Source organism: Notolepis coatsorum (genome assembly GCF_963971535.1).
Source record: "Notolepis coatsorum genome assembly, chromosome: 8".
Lineage (NCBI taxonomy): Eukaryota > Metazoa > Chordata > Actinopteri > Aulopiformes > Paralepididae > Notolepis > Notolepis coatsorum.
The window spans coordinates 108,997,195-109,019,388 of NC_140172.1; the positions used below are offsets into that span (position 1 = coordinate 108,997,195).

Genomic DNA, 22,194 nt, shown 5'->3' on the forward strand with positions numbered 1-22,194 from the left:
CTCAAATTCTAATTTCGGTGCATTCTTCCAGTTCAGAGGAGACAATATCCTCCCCCACTGAACCAAGCCATTCTGAATTTTGGTGCCCTGTGACGGAAGCATAATTATTTGCATAATGATATGCGTACCATCGCCCCTTCTGTGGTTTAGTTCCACCACTCACAATCAACAATTCGCTCAACAACGGAGCGAGTGGGAATAATGCGGAAGCAGTTTCCCTGTCACTGACACTTCCTGAAAAGAGCGAAAAAGAGAGAGAGAGAGAGAGAGAGAGAGAGAGAGAGAGAGAGAGAGAGAGAGAGAGAGAGAGAGAGAGAGAGAGAGAGAGAGAGAGAGAGAGAGAGAGAGAGAGAGAGAGGGAGAGACAGACAGATAAAGAGAGGGAGAGAGAGGCTCTCATACGGTGCGACTCGTCTCGGAGCGATCTCTCCTCTCTCTCTCTCCATCTGTCTCTCCCTCTCTCTCCCCAAAGTTATTTGCCAGTGCAGGTGGGTGAGTGACTGTCACTCAAAGCTCATTGTGAGTATGGGCGGAGCCCAGCCAATTTTTTTGAAAAAAAAAACCTTACAGATGTGTTCCATAGACTCACAGGAATTGTGTAAAATTGCCCAAATAGTGAAAGAAATAGTAAGATAGTTCCCCTTTAACACATTCTGCGCCATAAACGAGTTAACTCGTTATTGGCCGCCATGCGTTGAGTGCCAGAAACGAGTTAACTCATTTTTGGGATCGTTATTTCATTTATTCGCTATATCTATTCATAATTCATAGCTGCAGCCTCTGGTATCCTCTTCAGAGCCTGTCTGAGCTGGCAGACGGTCAACACCGCCCTCTACTGCCAGGCGGAGCTATTGCATCTCATTGAAAATGGGTTGGTGTGTTTTAGGAGGTGATCTGAGCCAGGCAGGCAGGGTTTAAATACTCGGGCGAACCAGTTCTATACAACGGTGGCATCGAGCAGTAACTCCGCCCGCCCGTCATTGTGAACCGGTTGGTAGTGTGGTGCGGACCTCCACAAGCATTATTTGGAATTGCGATCAGATATTTGGATTATCTCTGTTGCATTACATCAGATACAAGGTAAGAAGATTATATATAAATTTGATCGTTGATCTGACATTTATTTCTACCGCGATCACAGCTATGTGCGGACCGTGTATGGCTGTTTACCATTGGCTGCAGTGGGGGAGGGGGGGAGACATACTAATGATAATCTAGCGTTGATTTCTGGATGATTAGATAATCAGCCGAAAAATTACAACGTGATGACTGGATTACAGTAAAATGCCCTTTTCTCGCCTTTTTCCTGGAATTACTGAAAAACACCCAAACCATACTCTATTCAAAACGGTATAAAACGGAAATGTACCGATGAAAAAACAATCTGTCTCGGGCATGTTGACTAGAAGCAACTCACTGAGACCCGACGGCGTTATTAGACCCATAGATATAATATAAGATATATTTTAAGCACTCACAAATGTCACAGTCTAAAACTATATCCATTGAATAAAGACCTGGCGATGAATGGGGTATCAGCGCCCCCTGGTGCTGGCGGTCAATGTGTTAATAAAAATCTAAAGCACAGATATGTCATCTTGAAGCACTTGGCCAGTTGGCTGCAACGGTTTGTCCCTATCCTCAAGTCTTGATCAACTACGACTCCTAAGATTCAGTCTTTATCCTCCTCGTGTTCAGATCAGCCTCTAAGATTCATTCTTTATTCTCCTTGTGTTAAGATCAGCCTCTAAGATTCAGTCTTTATTCTCCTCAAGTTCAGATCACAAAACAAACTCTACAGTAAGCTTCACTTCAGTCTTAATCCTCCTGATCAAAAGAGGAAGTCGTGCCCGCTGTTCACACTGACACAAGCGTGTTTACATGCACAATATTGCACACACCAGCTAATAGCTCGTTATCTCAGTTAAGGTCTTATTGAAGATAAGTTTTTTTAATATGTATTTACATGTCCCTCTCACAAACGGCAATAATACACATGATAAGGTGCGTGAACGCCTCAGTATTACAGCTAAGATCTGTACATACCAACTATCTTCCTCCAGGTTGTATTGTCGGGATATGGTTGTTATGAGTAAGATATGATCTTTAGGTTAAGCAAACTCAAAAACAAAAACGCTCAAAAATATTTTGAATATCAATGGAATATTATACGCACTCACAGAAATTGATTGTCTATATAATTCCACAAAGCAGATAAAAAATAAGTATCGGTAGAAAAATATTTGTGGACACAGTTTCATGGATCACGGTAATCATTCAATACCACGTTTTCTGAGGACAGTCGGGACACTTAAAGGTTCACTATGTCATTTTGGGAGAGAGGTTTGAAACCCAGGTGGAAGAAAATCGCAAGGTTTATTTTCACGACTGAATAAAGACGGTCCTCAGAGGAACATTGGGTTCCTGGGACATTGTTTGAATCTAGAAAGCTACAAGAAACGTACTCGTACTTACAAGTACTACTTATTTACAGTTCAAAGCACTGCTTGGTTCACAGTGCCTCAAAGTGATTCCGTTTTCATTCACGATTTCTTTTTAAGAATTACATGTATAGAAAATGTGTTTTGTAAACTAACCACATGCTCTGCAAATACAAATGTCTCTCCCCCAATTGCATAGTGTACCTTTAATAAGAAAGAAGAAGAGATAGGAGTGTGGTACTGGTTGATAACGCAGGCAGAGCAGTATGTAGGGGGGGGGGGGGGGGGGCAGTGTGGCCACATACAGTAGCGCTTATCAGTGTGTTGTCTGTTTTGAACACGTGGACAGAGTCCCAATCATGATTATTATTCTTTTTCTTTACACATTTTAAATAACAATAAAACATTATGGCTATGCGGAAAATATACATTCCGATATATTCATGTAGAACCGTCTTAAAAATACAAATGTGCAAAAGTTGTAAACAAATGAGATCCTGTGTGTGGCAGGGAGCCTCGCTGGGCTCGTCTCTCAGAACCTGGTCGGCTCCTCGTCACTGTCGCTGCAGTTACCACAACATTCCTGGGGAGGGAGACAGAGAGCAGGAATTGACCAGATCATAGAATTATTATTTATTATTATTATTATTATTATTATTATTATTATTATTATTATTATTATTATTATTATTATTATTATTATTATTATTATTATTATTATTATTATTATTATTATTATTATATAAAGATTCCCTCCAGGTGTATTTTAAACCCTTAAAAAAATATATTGAATAATAATTTGTATAAATGTGTCAATAAACTGCTGAAAATGGCTGAGCAGCATCTGTACACCTGTACCCTCATTAAGAATGCAAGGATCTATGAATATGCAAATTGATAACAAGCACCCATTGATATTTTACCAGGAATTCCATGTCAGCAGCTTATATTGTCTCAAGAAATGGCAATATCTAGTCATGCTTTCTGTGTAGCTGAAGGTAAAGGTGTCAAATGACCATATATGGGACCATGAGTGGTTCTACCCACTAGTGACATCACACATGCAACTTGACATTTCAGGAAAATACAGAGAAGCGCTCCCTCTCCAGGGGAAGGATATGAAAGAGGCGCTCTGGTGACGAGGTCTGCACAAATAATAATTTGTAGTCATGTTTCCCTGAGTTAACCATTAGAAGAAAAAAACTAAATGTTTTTGACATGTATATGCCCCTACGTCACACCTGTACAAGCCTTGATACAAGTTCACATACTGGACTGTTTGTTCAATATGCTTTTCCTCTTATTGTGATATAGTCTGCAATTCTGCTGTCGCAATGGAAAGAGATTAGCATGCACCGAGATTAGCACGCACCGATATTAGCATGCACCGATATTAGCATGCACCGAGATTAGCATGCACCGAGATTAGCACTCACAGAGATTAGCATGCACAGATATTAGCATGCACCGAGATTAGCATGCACAGATATTAGCATGCACCGAGATTAGCATGCACCGAGATTAGCATGCACCGAGATTAGCATGCACCGAGATTAGCATGCACAGATATTAGCATGCACAGATATTAGCATGCACCGATATTAGCACGCACCGAGATTAGCACGCATAGACTCTCAGTAGTGGGGGCGCTCACTCCCAATTGCCTGATTGCACTCAAAGGGCTGGACACATTATTATCTTTTTTATTATTATTGGTGGATACATTACCTACACAGGGTCACTCTGGTGAAATTATGATCCACTCCCAATCTGATTAATTCACAATTATTAATCAAAGAATGGACCCAGGAATGTATTTCAAATGATAAACCAAATGTATGCACGTTCAGACAGATGTGACATTTCCAAAGCACTACAACACTGTGCCCAACCTGTATGTACTGTAATATCTTTACACACATCACATGTGTCTGACCGCATCAGCCATAACTCCTACAGTTTTGATCTGATTTGAATGAAATTGGTCAACAACAAGTATTTTATTCGAATTACTTTCCACCATTGTCCATCGAAATCAATATAGCCAATGTTTCCCCCCGATATGCAGGTTTGCGGGCGTAGGCATATCTGCTGCGTAGGCATTTCTAGCTAAAAAGTTGAGTTGAGTTGAGTTTATTTTATCTCGAACAATCAACCATATAAAAACACAATAAAAATTATAAACTAAAGAAACAAATTTAAAATTAAATCTTACATTCTTCTTGAACAAATGAGTTCAAGAAGGAGCAGAAGGAAGCAAATGCTTATCTAGTCCTGCCCCTTTCTCACAATATCATACATAAACAAAATATCTTACAAATCTAAAATAACAAACAAAATAAACATACAAAAAAAATTCTAAAAATAACCCAAATAGAAATAAAAATACATACAATAATTGTAACTGAGGGGTACAATTCCCTGACTGTATTGATAAGTATGGTATCATTAAACCACTACCGCTTTATGTACTTTAATTACTGGCCATACAGTACACGATATATGAATATGATGAACACTTCCCACAATGAAATCGGTTCCAGTCAAAGGTATTAATCAAGTATTTAATGGAGCAAAAGGTACATAGGATACTTTACATTATTCTTTGAATGCACTTGTAAGGCAAAGGAGTATGCGTAGGCAAATCAATAACGAATGTCCATTCTCTGGTTACGCAGGAGGTAATTATACAACCTGAATCTTAGGGAATTATATCTATGGTACACTAGTAATAGCGGGAGATACTGGAAAGGGTTCCCACTGGTTGTAAGCCAGCAAGGGGGTAGAAGATCTGTCGGTAGTAGGACGTCTGGTCAACGATGACTAGGGAGACTTCAGGTACAGAAGCCGGTGCAGTAGTCTCTTGATCCACAGACGAATACAGCTTGGTTCTCTTGTAGACTGTAGCTCTACAGTGAAGAAAGCTAGGCGGCCTCAGGCTCTCTGAGCGCCGACTCGACTTGACTCCTCTCGGGGTAAATCCAACACGTGCAGGCGTCGGCGATTATCCGCTCCATAAATCATAGGACCAAAGCAAATATATTCCAGCCGCAAAGGGCTATGTAGTCGTCGGGTAGATTAATCCAGTGTACATGTCCATACGGTTCTCGCCTAGATCTCCTCGGGTGAAAGCGCCATGTGGTCGGCCCAGCCTGGATAAGAACTCTAGCTAATACGAGAAAGCGTTGGAGATGCTGGTCACTATAGAATTCTAACCGCACGATACACTATACACAAATAGACTATTAAAGACTCAATAGAAATATGTCGCACTCGACGGTATAGTGCCAAACTCTGACAATTCAGTTACTAATTCGCACGCGGTCTCGATGCTCTATTCTGAGGCCAAACAGGCCATACTTCACCGCACGTTGTATCGTGGGTGAGGCTTCACTTAGTGGGTAACATACTAAGTGGACGAAGGGTACGGGGGTAAGGGGCTTCTACATTCACCTGCGCCGTATTTATACGCACGGTGCACAAATAGTGCCACTCTCATTTCTGTCGCCGTATCCCTGGGCAGTGCCGGGGCAAGTACAGACATGTCGTGTCGGTGACTTTGAACTTGGCTCCGGGGGCCGGTCCCTGGCGCCGGTGGACCACTGTCCAATAGGAGAATGGAATATTATGGGCTGGACTAAAGGGATATTCCGTGTATATGTACAAGGAATATACAAGGGATATCAAACGATATACAAATACTATGCAATATATATCAATAAATAAATATATATATTCGGTTTAATCTGATCCTTTGTAACAGCCGCCCCCTAATTAGTCCCACCTAATTAGCTAAGCAGAGACAGATTAACCGCACTGTCCACTACTCAATGTCTGCTGTGAGGGTCGGTCATGTTCACAAAGTCATGGGGTCATGGTCGTCATCGATAGTATCGGGGAGCCTTGGCAGTTCTATTAGCCTCGCCACGGGTCGGGTGTAGGTCCGCCCTTGGACGAGCACTTCAGCTGCTCGGACCTTTCCGTCGGCACCGGTGATCACTTTGCTTATGCGGCCAGCCGGCCACATAGCTCGGGGTAGTGACTGGTCGATAATCATGACGACTGTTCCTTCTGTCAAATTGTCTCTCTCTTTTACCCATTTCTGGCGGGTCTGTAGAGACGGTAGGTAGTGGAGTAGGAAGCTGTTCCAAAACTTGTCAGCCAATACTTGACTGTACCTCCACATTCTTCGGCCATTCGCTTCTTCAGGCCTGTACATTGTCTGTGGTAGCGCGGGGTCCAGCCGCCCAATCAAGAGTGTGTTGGGGGTGACTGGGTCGACATCTGCTACATCACTTGAGACGTAACCGAGGGGCTTTGAGTTCAATACTCCCTCGATCTCCGTGAGGACTGTCATTAGGACTTCTTCCGCCACGGTCTGGGCCCCAAGCACGGCGTACAGGGCTGTCTTTATTGAACGTACTTCTCGTTCCCAAGTTCCACCGAAGTGAGGTGCGTTCGGGGGATTAAACTGGTAGTCAATCTGGGATGGAGCGAGGTGGGTCTTAAGTTCTGGGCCCATAGCTTGGAAGCTCTCTCTCAGCTCTCTTTCTCCGCCTTTGAAGTTTGTCCCGTGATCAGACAACAATATAGACGGTTTGCCTTTCCGCGATGTGAATCTTCGGAAGGCCATAAGGAATGAGTCTGTGCTCATGGTTGGAAGGAGTTCTATATGTATCGCTCGGGTGGTCATGCATTTGAATACAATACCCCACCGCTTCTCGGTTCCTCTTCCTTTCTTTATATACAGCGGGCCGAAACAGTCCATACCGGTGGAGTGAAAAGGCTTGTCGCCGAGTCGGAGGCGACAGGGAGGTAGGTCAGCCATCCGGGGTATACTGGGCTGCGCTCGCCACTTACGACAGTCTAGACAGGTTCGCTGGAAGCGCCGCACTGCTTCTCTCCCTTGCAGTATCCAGTAACGACGTCTGATCTCCGCGAAGACTCTCTCTGCCCCGGCGTGATGCACATCCTCGTCGTATTTCTTTATGATCAGCTCTGTGACCTTGTGTCGGCTGTTTAAGACTATCGGGTACTTGACGTCATCCGGTAAGTCTGGAGCTCTTCGCAGACGACCACCCACTCTGATGAGACTATGGGCGTCGCTCTCGGGTGATAGGTGGAGCAGTCTGCTGTCTGATGGGACGGGCTTTGCTCCCTGTAGACAGTCTAGCTCATCGGGGAACGAGTCTCTCTGGGCTCGTTGTAGTAGAAGAAGTTCTGCTTCTTCGTAGTCAGCTGCTGAAATGTCAGTAGTGGGCTGAACCTCTGGGTGGTGCCACAGAAATGTCTTTAGCTGCGCACTCTCTAGGGTGAGGCAATCGTCTATGTCGGGGTCTGTGGAGACGAGTGTGTTCAATCCACAGAACACAGATTTCTTGTTTTCGGCCTCCTCTTTACTCGCCTCCCGTGGGGTGGGTGTAGGCCACTCTTCTTCCGGGAGCTTGAGAAACTCTGGTCCGTCACTGTATGGGTTGTGACGGGTGAGGTCATCCAGGGACATTCCCCGGGTGATGACGTCAGCTGGGTTGTGTTTTGTGTCCACATACCTCCAGCTTGCTACTTCTGTTAACTCTTGAATCTCTGTGACTCTGACTCCCACGAAGACCTTGTATCTGCACGAATCAGACCGGATCCATGTGAGTACTGTCGTGGAGTCTGACCACAAGATTGTTCTTTGCACCGGAATGGTGAGTTCACGTTGGATTAACGTGGCGAGGTGCGCTCCTGCTAGGGCTGCGCAGAGCTCTAGACGCGGGATAGATTGTTGCTTTCGTGGGGCTATTCTTGAGCGAGCCAGGATGAAAGCAGTATGTATTTCTCCTCCCTCCTCTCGGGCACGCAAGTAGGCCACCGAGCCGTAGGCTACTTCGGAGGCGTCGCTGAAGACGTGCAGGTCCATCTGGCACGTCTCCGGCCTCACTGTGGGTGGGAAGTAGCTGCGGTGTATGTTAACACCTGGGAGTGAGCTGAGTTCCGTCTCCCACTCTCTCCATGTGGATGCAAGGTGTTCGGGTATGGGGTCGTCCCAGCCCTGGTCCTTGTCCCATAACGCTCTTACAATCATCTTTGCCCTGGTGGTGTAAGGTAGAATACATCCCAATGGGTCATATTGTCTGGCGAGTGTTCTGTATACACTCCGTCTGGTGGTCGGTAGTGCAGTCGACCTTCCCTGCTCCTTGGTCAGGGGTGTGTGTTTATAATGGAGCGAGTCTGTTTTGAAGCGCCAGACTAGTCCTAATGTCATTTCTTGGGCTTCTCCTGGGATGGTCGCCATCCAGGTCTCGCTGCTTGCTGCCTTGTCCTCGGGGGAGAGGCTGCGCAATACTTGCGGGTCGCTGCTGGCCCACTGCCTGAGATCAAAGCCGCCTTTGATCAGGGAGGCGCGGAGCTCGAGTAGAAGGGCCTCGGCTTCTTCTGGCGTTGAGACGCTTTGCAGACAGTTGTCCACGTAGAAACTATTTTCTACACTTTTTCGGACCTCTTCATCAGCTGCTGGGTCCTCTGCGACGTGTTTTTGCAGTGCAAACGTAGCACAGCATGGGCTGCATGTGGTTCCGAAAGGGAGGACTTCCCATTGATAGATGGCTGGTTGCTCATCCCCGATCCTCTCTCTCCATAGGAACCGCAGCAGGGGCTTGTCCTCCTCCACTAGTCTCACCTGCAGGAACATCCCTTTGATGTCGTCGCTGATGGCCACCTTGTCCTGGTGGAAACGTAGTAACACGCCTAGTAGGGAGGGGCCGAGTGTTGGGCCGGGCAAGAGCTCTTTATTCAGATTTTGTGATCCGATCTGGTAGCTGCAGTTGAACACAATACGATCCTTGCCGTTGTGGTGGACTTTGTGGTGCGGCACGTACCATGATTCGGTCGTCTGATCGGCCTCTTTAATGTCAATTTTCTTTATGTGTCCCGCTGTGATTAGCTTGTTAATCTCAGCGCGGTACACAGTCTCTTGAGCGGGGTCTCTGGCTAGGCGCCGCTCTGTGTTCAATAGATACCGCTCCGTCGCTTCTTTTGGGGCGTGGAAGGTGGGCATACCCTCTCGCCTCAGGAGTGGAGTTGCGTATCTCATCACTCCGTTGACTTTGACTCTCTTTGTCCCTTGCTCGAGGAGTGCTATGGCGTAAATGTCTTCCTTGGAACAAATGTCTTTCTTTTCGTTCTTAAAGGGCATTGTCTCTAGTGTCCATAGCCTCTCGACATGCTGTAGGAGGGTGGTGTCTTCTTCTGTCACTCTGGAGTGGAGGCAGCTAGTGGCTGCTGTTCGGTTAAGAGACTTAGCGAGGGGGCCTTGTAATGTCCATCCTAGGCGGGTCTCGACTGCTGCAGGACAGCCTCTGGGCCCTGTGTGGACCCGGTCTATCGGGACTATGAGGTCTGCATGGTCGGAGCCTATCAGCAGGGTCGGGGTGGCACCGTCTATGAGCGGGATAGGTAGTTGACGCAGGTGCACATATTTATCCATCAGCTTGGCGATGGGGTAGGTGTACTGCGACAGGCCTATTTCTTGGCTGGTGAAAGCATTAGTAATCCTATACCGTCTCTCTGGCTGCCCGCTTGCTGCGATAGTGAAGGAGACATTCTCGCCCTTTATCGTCTTTAGATCTCTTCTTATTGTCCGAATCGTCATCTGGTTTTCGCTCCCCCGCAGCCCCAGCTGGGCCGCAGCGGATGCGAGGAGAAGGGTCTTCTCTGACCCGTCGTCAAGGACGGCGTAAGTGTCCATGACCTTGTCTTGGTAACTCAGTGTTACGCGGACCACCTTTAAGAGCACTCGGGCGCCCCCGCTGCTGGCGGGGTCAATGTACATAACACTTGCCTTTGTGCTGCTTGAGGGTGCGGGCTTTCTTCTGTTACTGTCGTGTAGGACATCTAGGTGGGCTCCGTCACACCGACTAGACCTCTTCTTTAAGCGGCACTCGGCTGCCATGTGACTGCGCGCACATCGGTAACAGCGTCGGTTGGACTTTATCCATTGACCCACTTCGTCGGCGGTCATCTTCTTGAATGTGTCACATTGTGACAACCAGTGTTCTTTCTCGCAGTACGGGCACACCATCTTCCACTTCTCTTTCATCGAGGGGGTACTGTGGTTCTTGCTGCTCGGTACTGGTTCTGATTGGTGCATGACAGTCACCAATCTTCGGCCATCGTTTGCTCTCCTAGGTCCCTCTCTGGAGCTTGGTGTGCTCCGCACAAACGTATCCAATCGCAGGCTGCTGACTTCTCTCGCCAGGAAGTCGGCTAGGTCTAGGAGGGATGGCTCGGGACCGTTAGGATCACGGTGGTCTCTTTGCCGCCTGAAGCGCTCTTGTCGGGCGGGCGGAAGCTTCTCTAAAATCCTCTCGACATTAGAGTTTGCGTATAGTTCGTGCATACCCTTTTCTCGTTGCGCCCCCAGCATCCCTACCAGGGATTGTACCTTGATAGACAGGTCGTCTAGTGAGCGATTGTCTGTTGCTGGGGGTAGGCGGTCAATATGCCTTATCTCTTGTATTACGTAGTCCCATATGCGTCCATATCTTTGGTCGAGTGCTGCTAGAGCCGCTGTGTATGGGGTAGTAGAGGTGGCATAGGCCAGCGCTATATTGTGCGCTCGGGGCACCTTGATAGGATAGGATAGCATACTTGTGGCGTTCATCAGCTACATCAGCCATCATTGTCTCTAAGCACATCCGTAGCTCCGTGTACTGTGCTCTGTTCTCATGGGTGAAGTCTGGAAACGTCGGTGTGCCAATGTATGATGCCGTAGATGGCTGGCACATCGGTGAGCGTTGGAAGAGAGGCCTCCTAGGCGAGTCTCCTCTTACGCCTCTCGGTGGGCTGGTACCGGCAGGGTACCATGGCCCGCGTATCCAGGTGCTATTCCTCGGGACTGGTCGTGCGTCAATATCACCCGTGAATTGAGTCGGGGGTCTGTAGCGCAGAGCCGCGGGGGTAGAGCCTGGGCTGTACTGGACCTCCTGGTCCTGTGGAGTACTGTGCTGCTGTCGGGCTTGACTCTCCTCCTCTCCCTCTTCTTCTTCCTCTGTCAGGTCCTCTAGATCCTGTAGTCGTCTATTTAGCCTCTCCGCGGTGTATACCATTCCTTCCTTGTAGCTGGGTCTCACTGGGACCGGTCGGGGAAGGAGTACAGAGGGGGGTATAGGCTCTCTCTGGTGGTCGGGCTCAGGGTCGCTTGATCGGTTAGGGGAGGGTGCCCTTGACCCGTGTCTTGACGAGGCCCTGGAACCCCGTGCGGAGGGAGGGGGTGTTGCCCTGGCGATCAGCTGCTCCATTAGCTGCGCTTGTAATCGGTCGCGCTCGGCTTCGCGCTTGGTGAGAGCGATGTCGCGCTCTGCTTCTCTTTGGGCACCGGCAGCGGCGCGCTGGGCTTCGGCGGCGGCGCGCTCTGCTTCTCTTTGGGCACCGGCAGCGGCGCGCTGGGCTTCGGCGGCGGCACGCTCTGCCTCGGCCCGGTCTCTTACCATATTCTCTTCCGCCTGAAGGCGTCTAATCTCTAGACGTATACGATCTTCGTCGCTCCGTTGCTGCGCTTGAAGGCGTTCTCTTTCCATGGAAGAATGTTCGCGCTCACTAAGCGTCTGTGCTTGGAGTCGATCGCGCTCTGTTGAGGCTGCTAGGCTGGCGAGGAATGCCTGTGCCAGCATCTTGTCCGCCTCGCTGGGGGAAGACGCTGGTTGAGGTGATCCGCTCCTGGCAGTACTCGTTGGAGATGCGTTCTCCTGCGGGGAGTCCTGGAGCTCTATCTCCTGGGCGCTCTCCTCTTCTTGTACCGGGCAGAGTTCCATCTCTGGAGGGTTGTCTTTCTCCTGGAGCTCTCCGGGGACTACTTCTTCGGTCTTGGCGGGGGGTAAAGTCGTGTCAGTTCCCTCCTGGTCCCTACCGTGAGCTTGGTCAGTTACATTAGAACCCACTAGGGCCTCTGTTGGCGGGGTAGCCTGGTTGATAGGGTCGGACATAATTTTACTTTCTACTTTTTCCGCGTTTACCGTCTGTAGAAGGCTAGGTAGTATACTGGCAACGTAATCCTCTAAGTACTGAGGTGGCTGCCGTCTACGCTGCGGGCGATCTACTTTAGGAGGACCGTTTTGTGGAGTGTTCATCATAGGCCATTTCAATATTAATACCACTATATTAATATTACACTAGTTATTCTCCGGCTCGAAGGACCAATTGTAACTGAGGGGTACAATTCCCTGACTGTATTGATAAGTATGGTATCATTAAACCACTACCGCTTTATGTACTTTAATTACTGGCCATACAGTACACGATATATGAATATGATGAACACTTCCCACAATGAAATCGGTTCCAGTCAAAGGTATTAATCAAGTATTTAATGGAGCAAAAGGTACATAGGATACTTTACATTATTCTTTGAATGCACTTGTAAGGCAAAGGAGTATGCGTAGGCAAATCAATAACGAATGTCCATTCTCTGGTTACGCAGGAGGTAATTATACAACCTGAATCTCAGGGAATTATATCTATGGTACACTAGTAATAGCGGGAGATACTGGAAAGGGTTCCCACTGGTTGTAAGCCAGCAAGGGGGTAGAAGATCTGTCGGTAGTAGGACGTCTGGTCAACGATGACTAGGGAGACTTCAGGTACAGAAGCCGGTGCAGTAGTCTCTTGATCCACAGACGAATACAGCTTGGTTCTCTTGTAGACTGTAGCTCTACAGTGAAGAAAGCTAGGCGGCCTCAGGCTCTCTGAGCGCCGACTCGACTTGACTCCTCTCGGGGTAAATCCAACACGTGCAGGCGTCGGCGATTATCCGCTCCATAAATCATAGGACCAAAGCAAATATATTCCAGCCGCAAAGGGCTATGTAGTCGTCGGGTAGATTAATCCAGTGTACATGTCCATACGGTTCTCGCCTAGATCTCCTCGGGTGAAAGCGCCATGTGGTCGGCCCAGCCTGGATAAGAACTCTAGCTAATACGAGAAAGCGTTGGAGATGCTGGTCACTATAGAATTCTAACCGCACGATACACTATACACAAATAGACTATTAAAGACTCAATAGAAATATGTCGCACTCGACGGTATAGTGCCAAACTCTGACAATTCAGTTACTAATTCGCACACGGTCTCGATGCTCTATTCTGAGGCCAAACAGGCCATACTTCACCGCACGTTGTATCGTGGGTGAGGCTTCACTTAGTGGGTAACATACTAAGTGGACGAAGGGTACGGAGGTAAGGGGCTAAGGGGCTTCTACATTCACCTGCGCCGTATTTATACGCACGGTGCACAAATAGTGCCACTCTCATTTCTGTCGCCGTATCCCTGGGCAGGGCCGGGGCAAGTACAGACATGTCGTGTCGGTGACTTTGAACTTGGCTCCGGGGGCCGGTCCCTGGCGCCGGTGGACCACTGTCCAATAGGAGAATGGAATATTATGGGCTGGACTAAAGGGATATTCCGTGTATATGTACAAGGAATATACAAGGGATATCAAACGATATACAAATACTATGCAATATATATCAATAAATAAATATATATATTCGGTTTAATCTGATCCTTTGTAACAATAATAATTGTATAGCGAAAATCTTTGTTCCTACTGCGCCACCGTTCTAAGAGATAGGGATGCGTGGCAGTGTTTGCAGGGCTATATTTATATTCTATATTATAGCGATGGATACAATACTATGGCTAATTTGACATCAACTATCCATCATTCAATATGTGAAAAATTATAAATTCTTTCATGTATATGTTCACGTGTTATACCGTGATGAATATAAGTATAGTTTCAGAGTGATCCTGGCTAATTCCAGAAGACGGCGCTATGGAGCAATGCGTGAATTTCCTAAAAGCATTGCCGTTTCTCGCCTGGACACGCTACTATTTCCAAATCAAATGTATATAATAGGTATTATGTTATGTTTCATCATGAATGCATGAAAGGGGGGGGGGGGGTAGTTTTTTGATGCTTTGATCGTCACCAACGGCATACGTTCTGGAGTACGTTACACATGGTCGTTGCGATCGAAATCATGGTTAGATCAAAGCAGGATTGATGTCATATTTGTGTCATACCTTCACTAGGAGGTACCCCAAAAAGAATATTCCAATTGTCTGATCGCGATTTCCAGTATTGGTGTCCATCGTGTCGCCAACATAATCCACCACAACACATGCATCGGGGGCATTGGACGCGTTTCAATGTCATCGAGTGAACCGCATCGATACTGCCACCTACCAGGATGAGGCCGATATTGCACTCTAGCGATCTCAGAGTGATTCCCTATGATAACCCAGAGGTCCGTGTGAGAGAAATGAATAAACATATCGAATAAAAGAAATAACGATGAAAACCCGACTATACTCGGGTCTGGCACGGATTGAGTTAAGGATGTGCCTGGTGACTAGGTGACGGTCTCTGACCTGTCTGCCGAACAGCCTCTGTAGCAGGCCCTGTTTGGGAGGCGGAGAGGGCTGACCCCTCCAGTCCAGGTCAGGGGGGATCGTCCCGTCTTGATGGAACACATTCAGCTCCACGAAACACTCCGACTCGATCATCTGGTGAGAGGCAGGGAGACGCCACTGGTTAGACCAATTAATGGAGTGAGAGGGGGAGACGGATAGAGAGAGAGAGAGAGAGAGAGAGAGAGAGAGAGAGAGAGAGAGAGAGAGAGAGAGAGAGAGAGAGAGAGAGAGAGAGAGAGAAGAACAACAAGACAGAGTGTGTGTGTGCGTGTGTGCTATGTATATTGGAAAGGTCAAATCGCTGCCTAGTAACATGCGCAAACATTGTCTTTCTTCAAAAAGCAACATCCATACAGGCAGGAGTTCCTATTAAAGTATAATGACACCAATAAATGTGTGTCCAGGCACCCAAGTGCTTGTTTTGATAAACAACAGCAGCCAGATAATGGTGCTATGTTATCTAAATCACCCCTCTCTCCTTCTCATCCATCCATCTGTCGTACACCTAATGAATTTCACCAACGCTCTCATCATGGAGATTAAACCATCTATTGCAGCAAATGGTTGTACAATAATAAAAACCCATCCAGAACACATCCTAAGAGACACACATCATGTGATGAGACACTGTCAATATTATAAGACACAATACTGCTGGTTCCTGGGCCCTCATTCATCAATAGTGTGCGTAGAACATTTCTATTTCCACACGTAAGCACGGAATGTAGAACTAGTGTACGCACAGGGAAGTCGGGATTCATCACACGGTGCGTAAGCAGGCTCTATGGTCCTCCGTGTTGATGAATACCACTTTGTTCTACCGTCAATGCTCGTGCATGATTATCCATATATGGTCATGAAAATGAGGAAACACCCCCCATGGGATGTGAAATAATGGACTGACCCGAGCGGGACTCTGAGAAACTCCACGGAGAATTCACTGCTGTCGAACCAAGAAGACACTATCGTATTATGGGATAAATAAAAGGCGGATTTGTAAACGGTGATGTCAGATATCAACGGCTCCCTAAGACCATTGCTGCAATTCTGCCTGGACAGCTCAAAATACTAATAAAGACCGTTCGTTGACCACTGTTTGGCGTTGGTTGTGTGTCATCATAACCGTGCTGTAATATGAATGCCTTTATTAGTTGTGTTCGATTGGCTATCTGATTTTTAGAGGCATCTATTTTGTTGTCGGCTAATAAAGACCGCGCTGGAATATGACTGCCTTTTCCCGTGTTGTTTGATTAATACACAGGGATTAAAGTTCTCCTCAATTCTATTCCAAATCGCGATGGATCTCCCGTAAATTTTCTACCTGCTGCATATGATTTCTAGAGGCATACTACAATCTATTTTGATGTCAGTATTGGGTAGCCTATATAAACAATATAATACGAGAGCATATACAAGAACAATGAATCTCACTGCATGTATGATGTAGCCGCCTTTCAATACATGAACTTGAATTCCATCATGTTTGTGTGCGGGACTCACAAGGCTGTTGTCACAATGGGTGGTACCGGTGTACAGTAATAATAACAGTCCACACAATATCACGATCCATGCCATAGCCTATGTTCTATTAGGACATGATCTGTGACGACAAATGTTCTAGAATGTTTGATTAAGATATCATACTCTGACAGCATGCCTATGAGCAACAAAAACGCGAACTTGAATCCCATCATATAGTCTGTCCACTATCTGCATGGTGTCATTGCAATGCGTTTTCTATTCTTTCTTATACAGTAAAAAGGAGGAAGAACACTATATTCATATGACTTATTCTGCTTACAGGTTCGAAATTCCACTTGTTTCGTTTAACGTAAAGCCTTTTAAATATAATCAAAACGTTCCCGTGTTTCGGCGGTCTGTGCGCAAAATAATAACGAGTTGAGCTTTATGATTTATGATGAATTGAAAATGGGGGACCCTGATGTAAACAAGACGAAAGTTGGTCTGCATCCCCAATTAACAATTGTATGTACTGAGCTGTACTGTACTGTACCCATTCTGCAATCTGTTAATAAACTTTTCAATCAATCAATCAATCAATCAAGCTACGCGGAGCGCAGTCAGTCAGTAGCCTACACCCCGTATATTCCGATAACGCTATATAAACCATGCTGCATTCATTCTGAGAGAAAGATCTATTATTCCAAATGCTATTTATAGGGTTTTGACCATAATTACACTACTGTTGCTATTTTACAATGAACTATAATGAACTACGGTTCGTACAGAACATGCCAGTGTTATTATGCACAGAAGCTCATTTCCTTGTTGTAATAATATATTCTACCACTGGGCGCCAGGTAAGTGTGGTCTGACCTGTGCGTAGATGTAAGCACGGAGTCAAGTTCAAATCGAAATTGATGAATCCCACTCTTTGCTTAGAAATGATCGTACGCACAGGGTAAGCACAGATCTGTGCGTAGAACACGTTGATGAATGAGGGCCCTGGGCTGTATATGTACCTCCATGCTTTGCTCGCTTCATATCACAGCCCAGGACTGAAATTAAACTTTAGATCTCCCGGGCGATGGTATGTCGTGAGTTTTTATTTTATTTATTATCGTTTATTTTTTTTATTATATATATATATATATATATATATATATATATATATATATATATATATATATATATATATATATTTTTTTTTTTTTTTTTTTTTTTGCTTACGCCCGGAAGCGTTTTATATTACCTAAAGCATAAAGTCTGGACCAGTGATTTCTCAAAAACTTACCTTGAAGTTGTTGAAATGGTTCAACTTCTTAATTTTAAATGGAGAGTCTGTCTGTTGGCTAACATCTTTATTGGAATGTAAAATCTGTATTTTCACTCCAAGTAACTTGTTGCGTTCGATTCATCATGGCAGTAAACCCAGTAAACAGATTCTCCACAAACATTTTGAGAAGCTGGGAGTGTTTGACAAAATAAGTGGCCAAGATTTGTCTGATGATAAGGTAATTACTCTCTAATGCTACGATTACCTTTTTCAGTGAACATCTTAGTTACAACAAGAATGTATAATGTTAAGCAGTGTTGTGTTTATAGGTGAAGTAATGTTATTTTCAATGTTTGCTATTTGGCCAAACTGGAATGCAGCCAAGCTTTCTCACTACAGACTCAGCCACTGTCGTCTCCGCTCTCCAGGGAGAAGCGCGTCGGCTTGTGTCACCTCAGCGTTCCTATTGGTGGTGTAGAAGGTATATAGTTCTCCTGGGGAGCTCCCCAGTGGGTAGTTCCTCTCAGGTATCCCCAGAAGTGTCTACTGGATTTTGTGCTATTACACAATTTTACCACTAGATGGAATGGTACCTCTTCAATTTCAAGTTCAGTGTGTGTGTATGTGTGTTTGTGCAGCTAGTACTGCTTGTTTTTGCATGCGTCTCTGAGCGTCTGCATGTATGTGTAAGATAAGATAACATATTCCTTTATTGATCCCCTTGGGGAAATTCAGGCATCATAGCAGCATGGGGGAGGGGGAGGGGAGGTACAGGTAGTACAAACAAGCAGTGTAAACAATATAACAAGTCAATATACCGGTAATTAACTAACTAACTAACTGAAATATACAGTATTCACATAAGGTGCAGTGTAACTGAGGGGTACAATTCCCTGACTGTATTAATCAAGTACTGATATCATTGAATCACTACCGACTTGTACATTGCTGGCCAACACCGTACAAAGGTATTCTAGATGACGACACTCGCACAATAACAGGTTTTCCACACAGAATACTAGTTTACAATATTTATTACATAAAAGGGATTATTGTTACATAATATACTTTGGTCAATTGCGCTTATAAGGCAAATAGAATGTGCATAGGTAATCAAATGGTGAATATTAAGGTAATTAGATCTGGTACTCTGGGATAAGGGGTACTACCGGTTGTAAGCCAGCAGAGGGGGCCAAAGCTCTATGCAAGTCCAGGGTTCAAGGGGGCGATGTCACCTCTGGAGCAGCGGGGATAGGCAGTGGTAATCTCAGGGTGCGCTCCGCGCAGATGAGAGCCGTCGAGCCTCTGTTACGACAGAGACAGGCTTGAGTGATGGTCTCACGGGCAGGTGTAAATCCCACAGTAGCAGTGGGGTAGGCGGTTCTCTGTTCCAGCAGCTTGGTCAAAGCGATGAAGAAGAATAATCCTTGCCCGGAGAGTGGCACTGCCGGTGGGGTGTAAGTCCTCCGTGGTGCTGCTGCTCCGGTGTAGATATCCTCTCCGGTGCGGTAGTGCACGGTTGACCTTGAAGTTACTATACTATTAGCTCGGGCAATAAGTGCTCTATGTCGACGCACAATTACTCACTCCACGTGGTCTTTGACTCGTAATGAAGGTTTACTAATAAATAGAAAACGATACGACAAACAGACGTATTTAGGATAACACGAGGCTCTATCTTGGGGCATGCGAGCCCTGTTATACCGCACGTTGCGTAGTGGGTAAGGCTTTACTTAGTAACTGAACCAGACTGAACTGAAGGCGAACTGAAGAGGAACTGCAAGGGGGGTTCTGTATTCTTGCGCCATATTTATATCCACGGTGGACAAATAGTGCCTATCTCATTTCTGTCGCCTCTAGGTCTCGTAGCCGTGGGCGAAAGCGGGCATGTTCAGACATATCTCGTCGGTACCTTTCAAGTCAGCTCGAGGGGGTAAGGCTTTACTCGGTACCTGGCGCCATGGGATCGCTTCCAATAGAGGAATGAATATTATGGTCTGTCCTGCTAGACTAAAGGGATATTCAGTGCATATTGTACAAGGAATATACAGGGAATGTCAAACGATATACAAATATTATACATGGGATCTCAGGCAATAAATATATATATTCGGTTTAATCTGACCCTTTGTAACATGCAGTATGCATACGGTAGTGTTATTGTCCTTTTTAGGTTCCTAGTAATTGTAGTTGGATGTCTGGCAGCAGTCCCTGCACACTTGATTGATTGAATATGTGTACATACACACAAGTGTGTGTGTGTGTGTGTGTGTGTGTGTGTGTGTGTGTGTGTGTGTGTGTGTGTGTGTGTGTGCATACGGACCCCCAGATTGATACAAATTAGGCTATGAACTCTAATTTGATTAGATTTGGTCTCAGGGACCCCCATCTGAGAATATTTGTATACTTTCATATGAATTATGTAGCTAATATAAAAGCGGAGAAAGTGAAACCTATGATCAGAAAATTGTAAGTATTCACTCACTGGACTATTGGCCCCATTTTGGGGATCCCCTGGAACTACATCAAAGACCCCTGGGGGTCCCGTTACCCCAGGCTGAGAACCACTGCTGTAGACTAACCTCATGTTACCACAGAGTACAGACACAGTAGACTAACCTCATGTTACCACAGGGTACAGACACAGTAGACTAACCTCATGTTACCACAGGGTACAGACACAGTAGACTAACCTCAGGGTACAGACACAGTAGACTAACCTCATGCTGCCACAGGATGGAGACGAAGTAGACTAACCTCATGTTACCACAGGGTACAGACACAGTAGACTAACCTCATGCTGCCACAGGGTACAGACACAGTAGACTAACCTCATGTTACCACAGGGTACAGACACAGTAGACTAACCTCATGCTGCCACAGGGTACAGACACAGTAGACTAACCTCATGTTACCACAGGGTACAGACACAGTAGACTAACCTCATGTTACCACAGGGTACAGACACAGTAGACTAACCTCATGTTACCACAGGGTACAGACACAGTAGACTAACCTCATGTTACCACAGGATGGAGACACAGTAGACTAACCTCATGTTACCACAGGGTACAGACACAGTAGACTAACCTCATGTTACCACAGGATGGAGACACAGTAGACTAACCTCATGTTACCACAGGGTACAGACACAGTAGACTAACCTCATGTTACCACAGGATGGAGACACAGTAGACTAACCTCATGTTACCACAGGGTACAGACACAGTAGACTAACCTCATGCTGCCACAGGATGGAGACAAAGTAGACTAACCTCATGTTACCACAGGATGGAGACAAAGTTGACTAACCTCATGCTGCCACAGGGTACAGACACAGTAGACTAACCTCATGCTGCCACAGGGTACAGACACAGTAGACTAACCTCATGTTACCACAGGGTACAGACACAGTAGACTAACCTCATGTTACCACAGGGTACAGACACAGTAGACTAACCTCATGTTACCACAGGGTACAGACACAGTTGACTAACCTCATGCTGCCATGGGATGGAGACGCAGCCAGTAGACACTTTGATGTAGAACTGGTTGTCTTTAGGCTCCAGTTCAACTCCCTTCACTGTAGAGAACTGCTCGATGTCCAGGACATCCTTACAGTATATCGCCTGGGGCTGTGACACGCACAAACATACATTTAGAATCTTTATTTATGTCCACATAAAGACGATGTCTAAAGGACACAAATATTATCAGTGCAATTGGACATTGTGGGTTATTCTGTTACATTCGTGCCCAAATTAGCAATGGCAGCCAAAGTTACACACATATAGGATGATGAACCTGACAATCAACACACAGCTCATGGGTACAGATGGCAGCGGCTGCCAATAATAGCTGACACTGAGCAATATCTTGTTAACTAAATTTATGCCTGAACCCAACGGAACGCTTTTTGATTAAAAACGAATGAAAGAGAAGTATATCCCATAGGGGTGTAACGATGCATCGATTAATCGAAATGCATAGATTCTAATGTGTTCGATTCGATGCATCGATTTGAATTATGTTAGAATCGATTATAATCGATATTAACCCTTTATCTGCCGGAGATTATTCTCATCTTAATCCCTTCTCTGCCAGTACTGTAAGTCTATGGAGATGTTCCCCTTCTTTGCAGGGCTATAACTTTTTAAATTGTATTGCTAAATTGACATTACTATGGCCCATTCAACATCAAGTATCTATCGTTTAGGATGTAGCAACGTTCTACTTTTTCATTCACACATTCATACTAAAATATGGTCTAAAGTATAAATATGTTTTTATCGTTTTCTGCAGCATTCCATAGAACGTGAGTTATAGCCATAAATACATAGATCATCAAATGTAGTTTGATACCGATTGACGTCAGATAAAAAATTTCAATTGTACAAGGTCCTAAACGTCATGACTCATCATCTGCTGGTGCCCGGAGTGGGGGGGGTTTATAAGTCTGTGGCCGACGTTAAATAATTTATGTAGTATGGGTGATGTATAGATCAGAGCAGTTGGTATGGATAATAATAATCAAACACGCTGAAACTCACCGCAGCTTCCTCG

The 22,194-nt window shown here is 45.7% G+C and overlaps 1 protein-coding gene across 1 annotated transcript in view; it reads right to left on the reverse strand.

Annotated features, from left to right (window-relative positions):
* Positions 1 to 2,790: 2,790 nt before the first annotated feature.
* grk6 (G protein-coupled receptor kinase 6) overlaps positions 2,791 to 22,194 on the reverse strand; it is a 126,251-nt gene continuing 106,847 nt past the window's right edge. The window contains exons 13-15 of the mRNA XM_084319590.1: positions 21,129 to 21,266; positions 14,853 to 14,987; positions 2,791 to 3,024 (exon numbers count right to left, since the gene is read on the reverse strand). Coding sequence (XP_084175716.1) covers positions 2,974 to 3,024; positions 14,853 to 14,987; positions 21,129 to 21,266 — 324 coding nt within the window. The 3' untranslated portion in view covers positions 2,791 to 2,973. The remainder of the gene's footprint in view (positions 3,025 to 14,852; positions 14,988 to 21,128; positions 21,267 to 22,194) is intronic.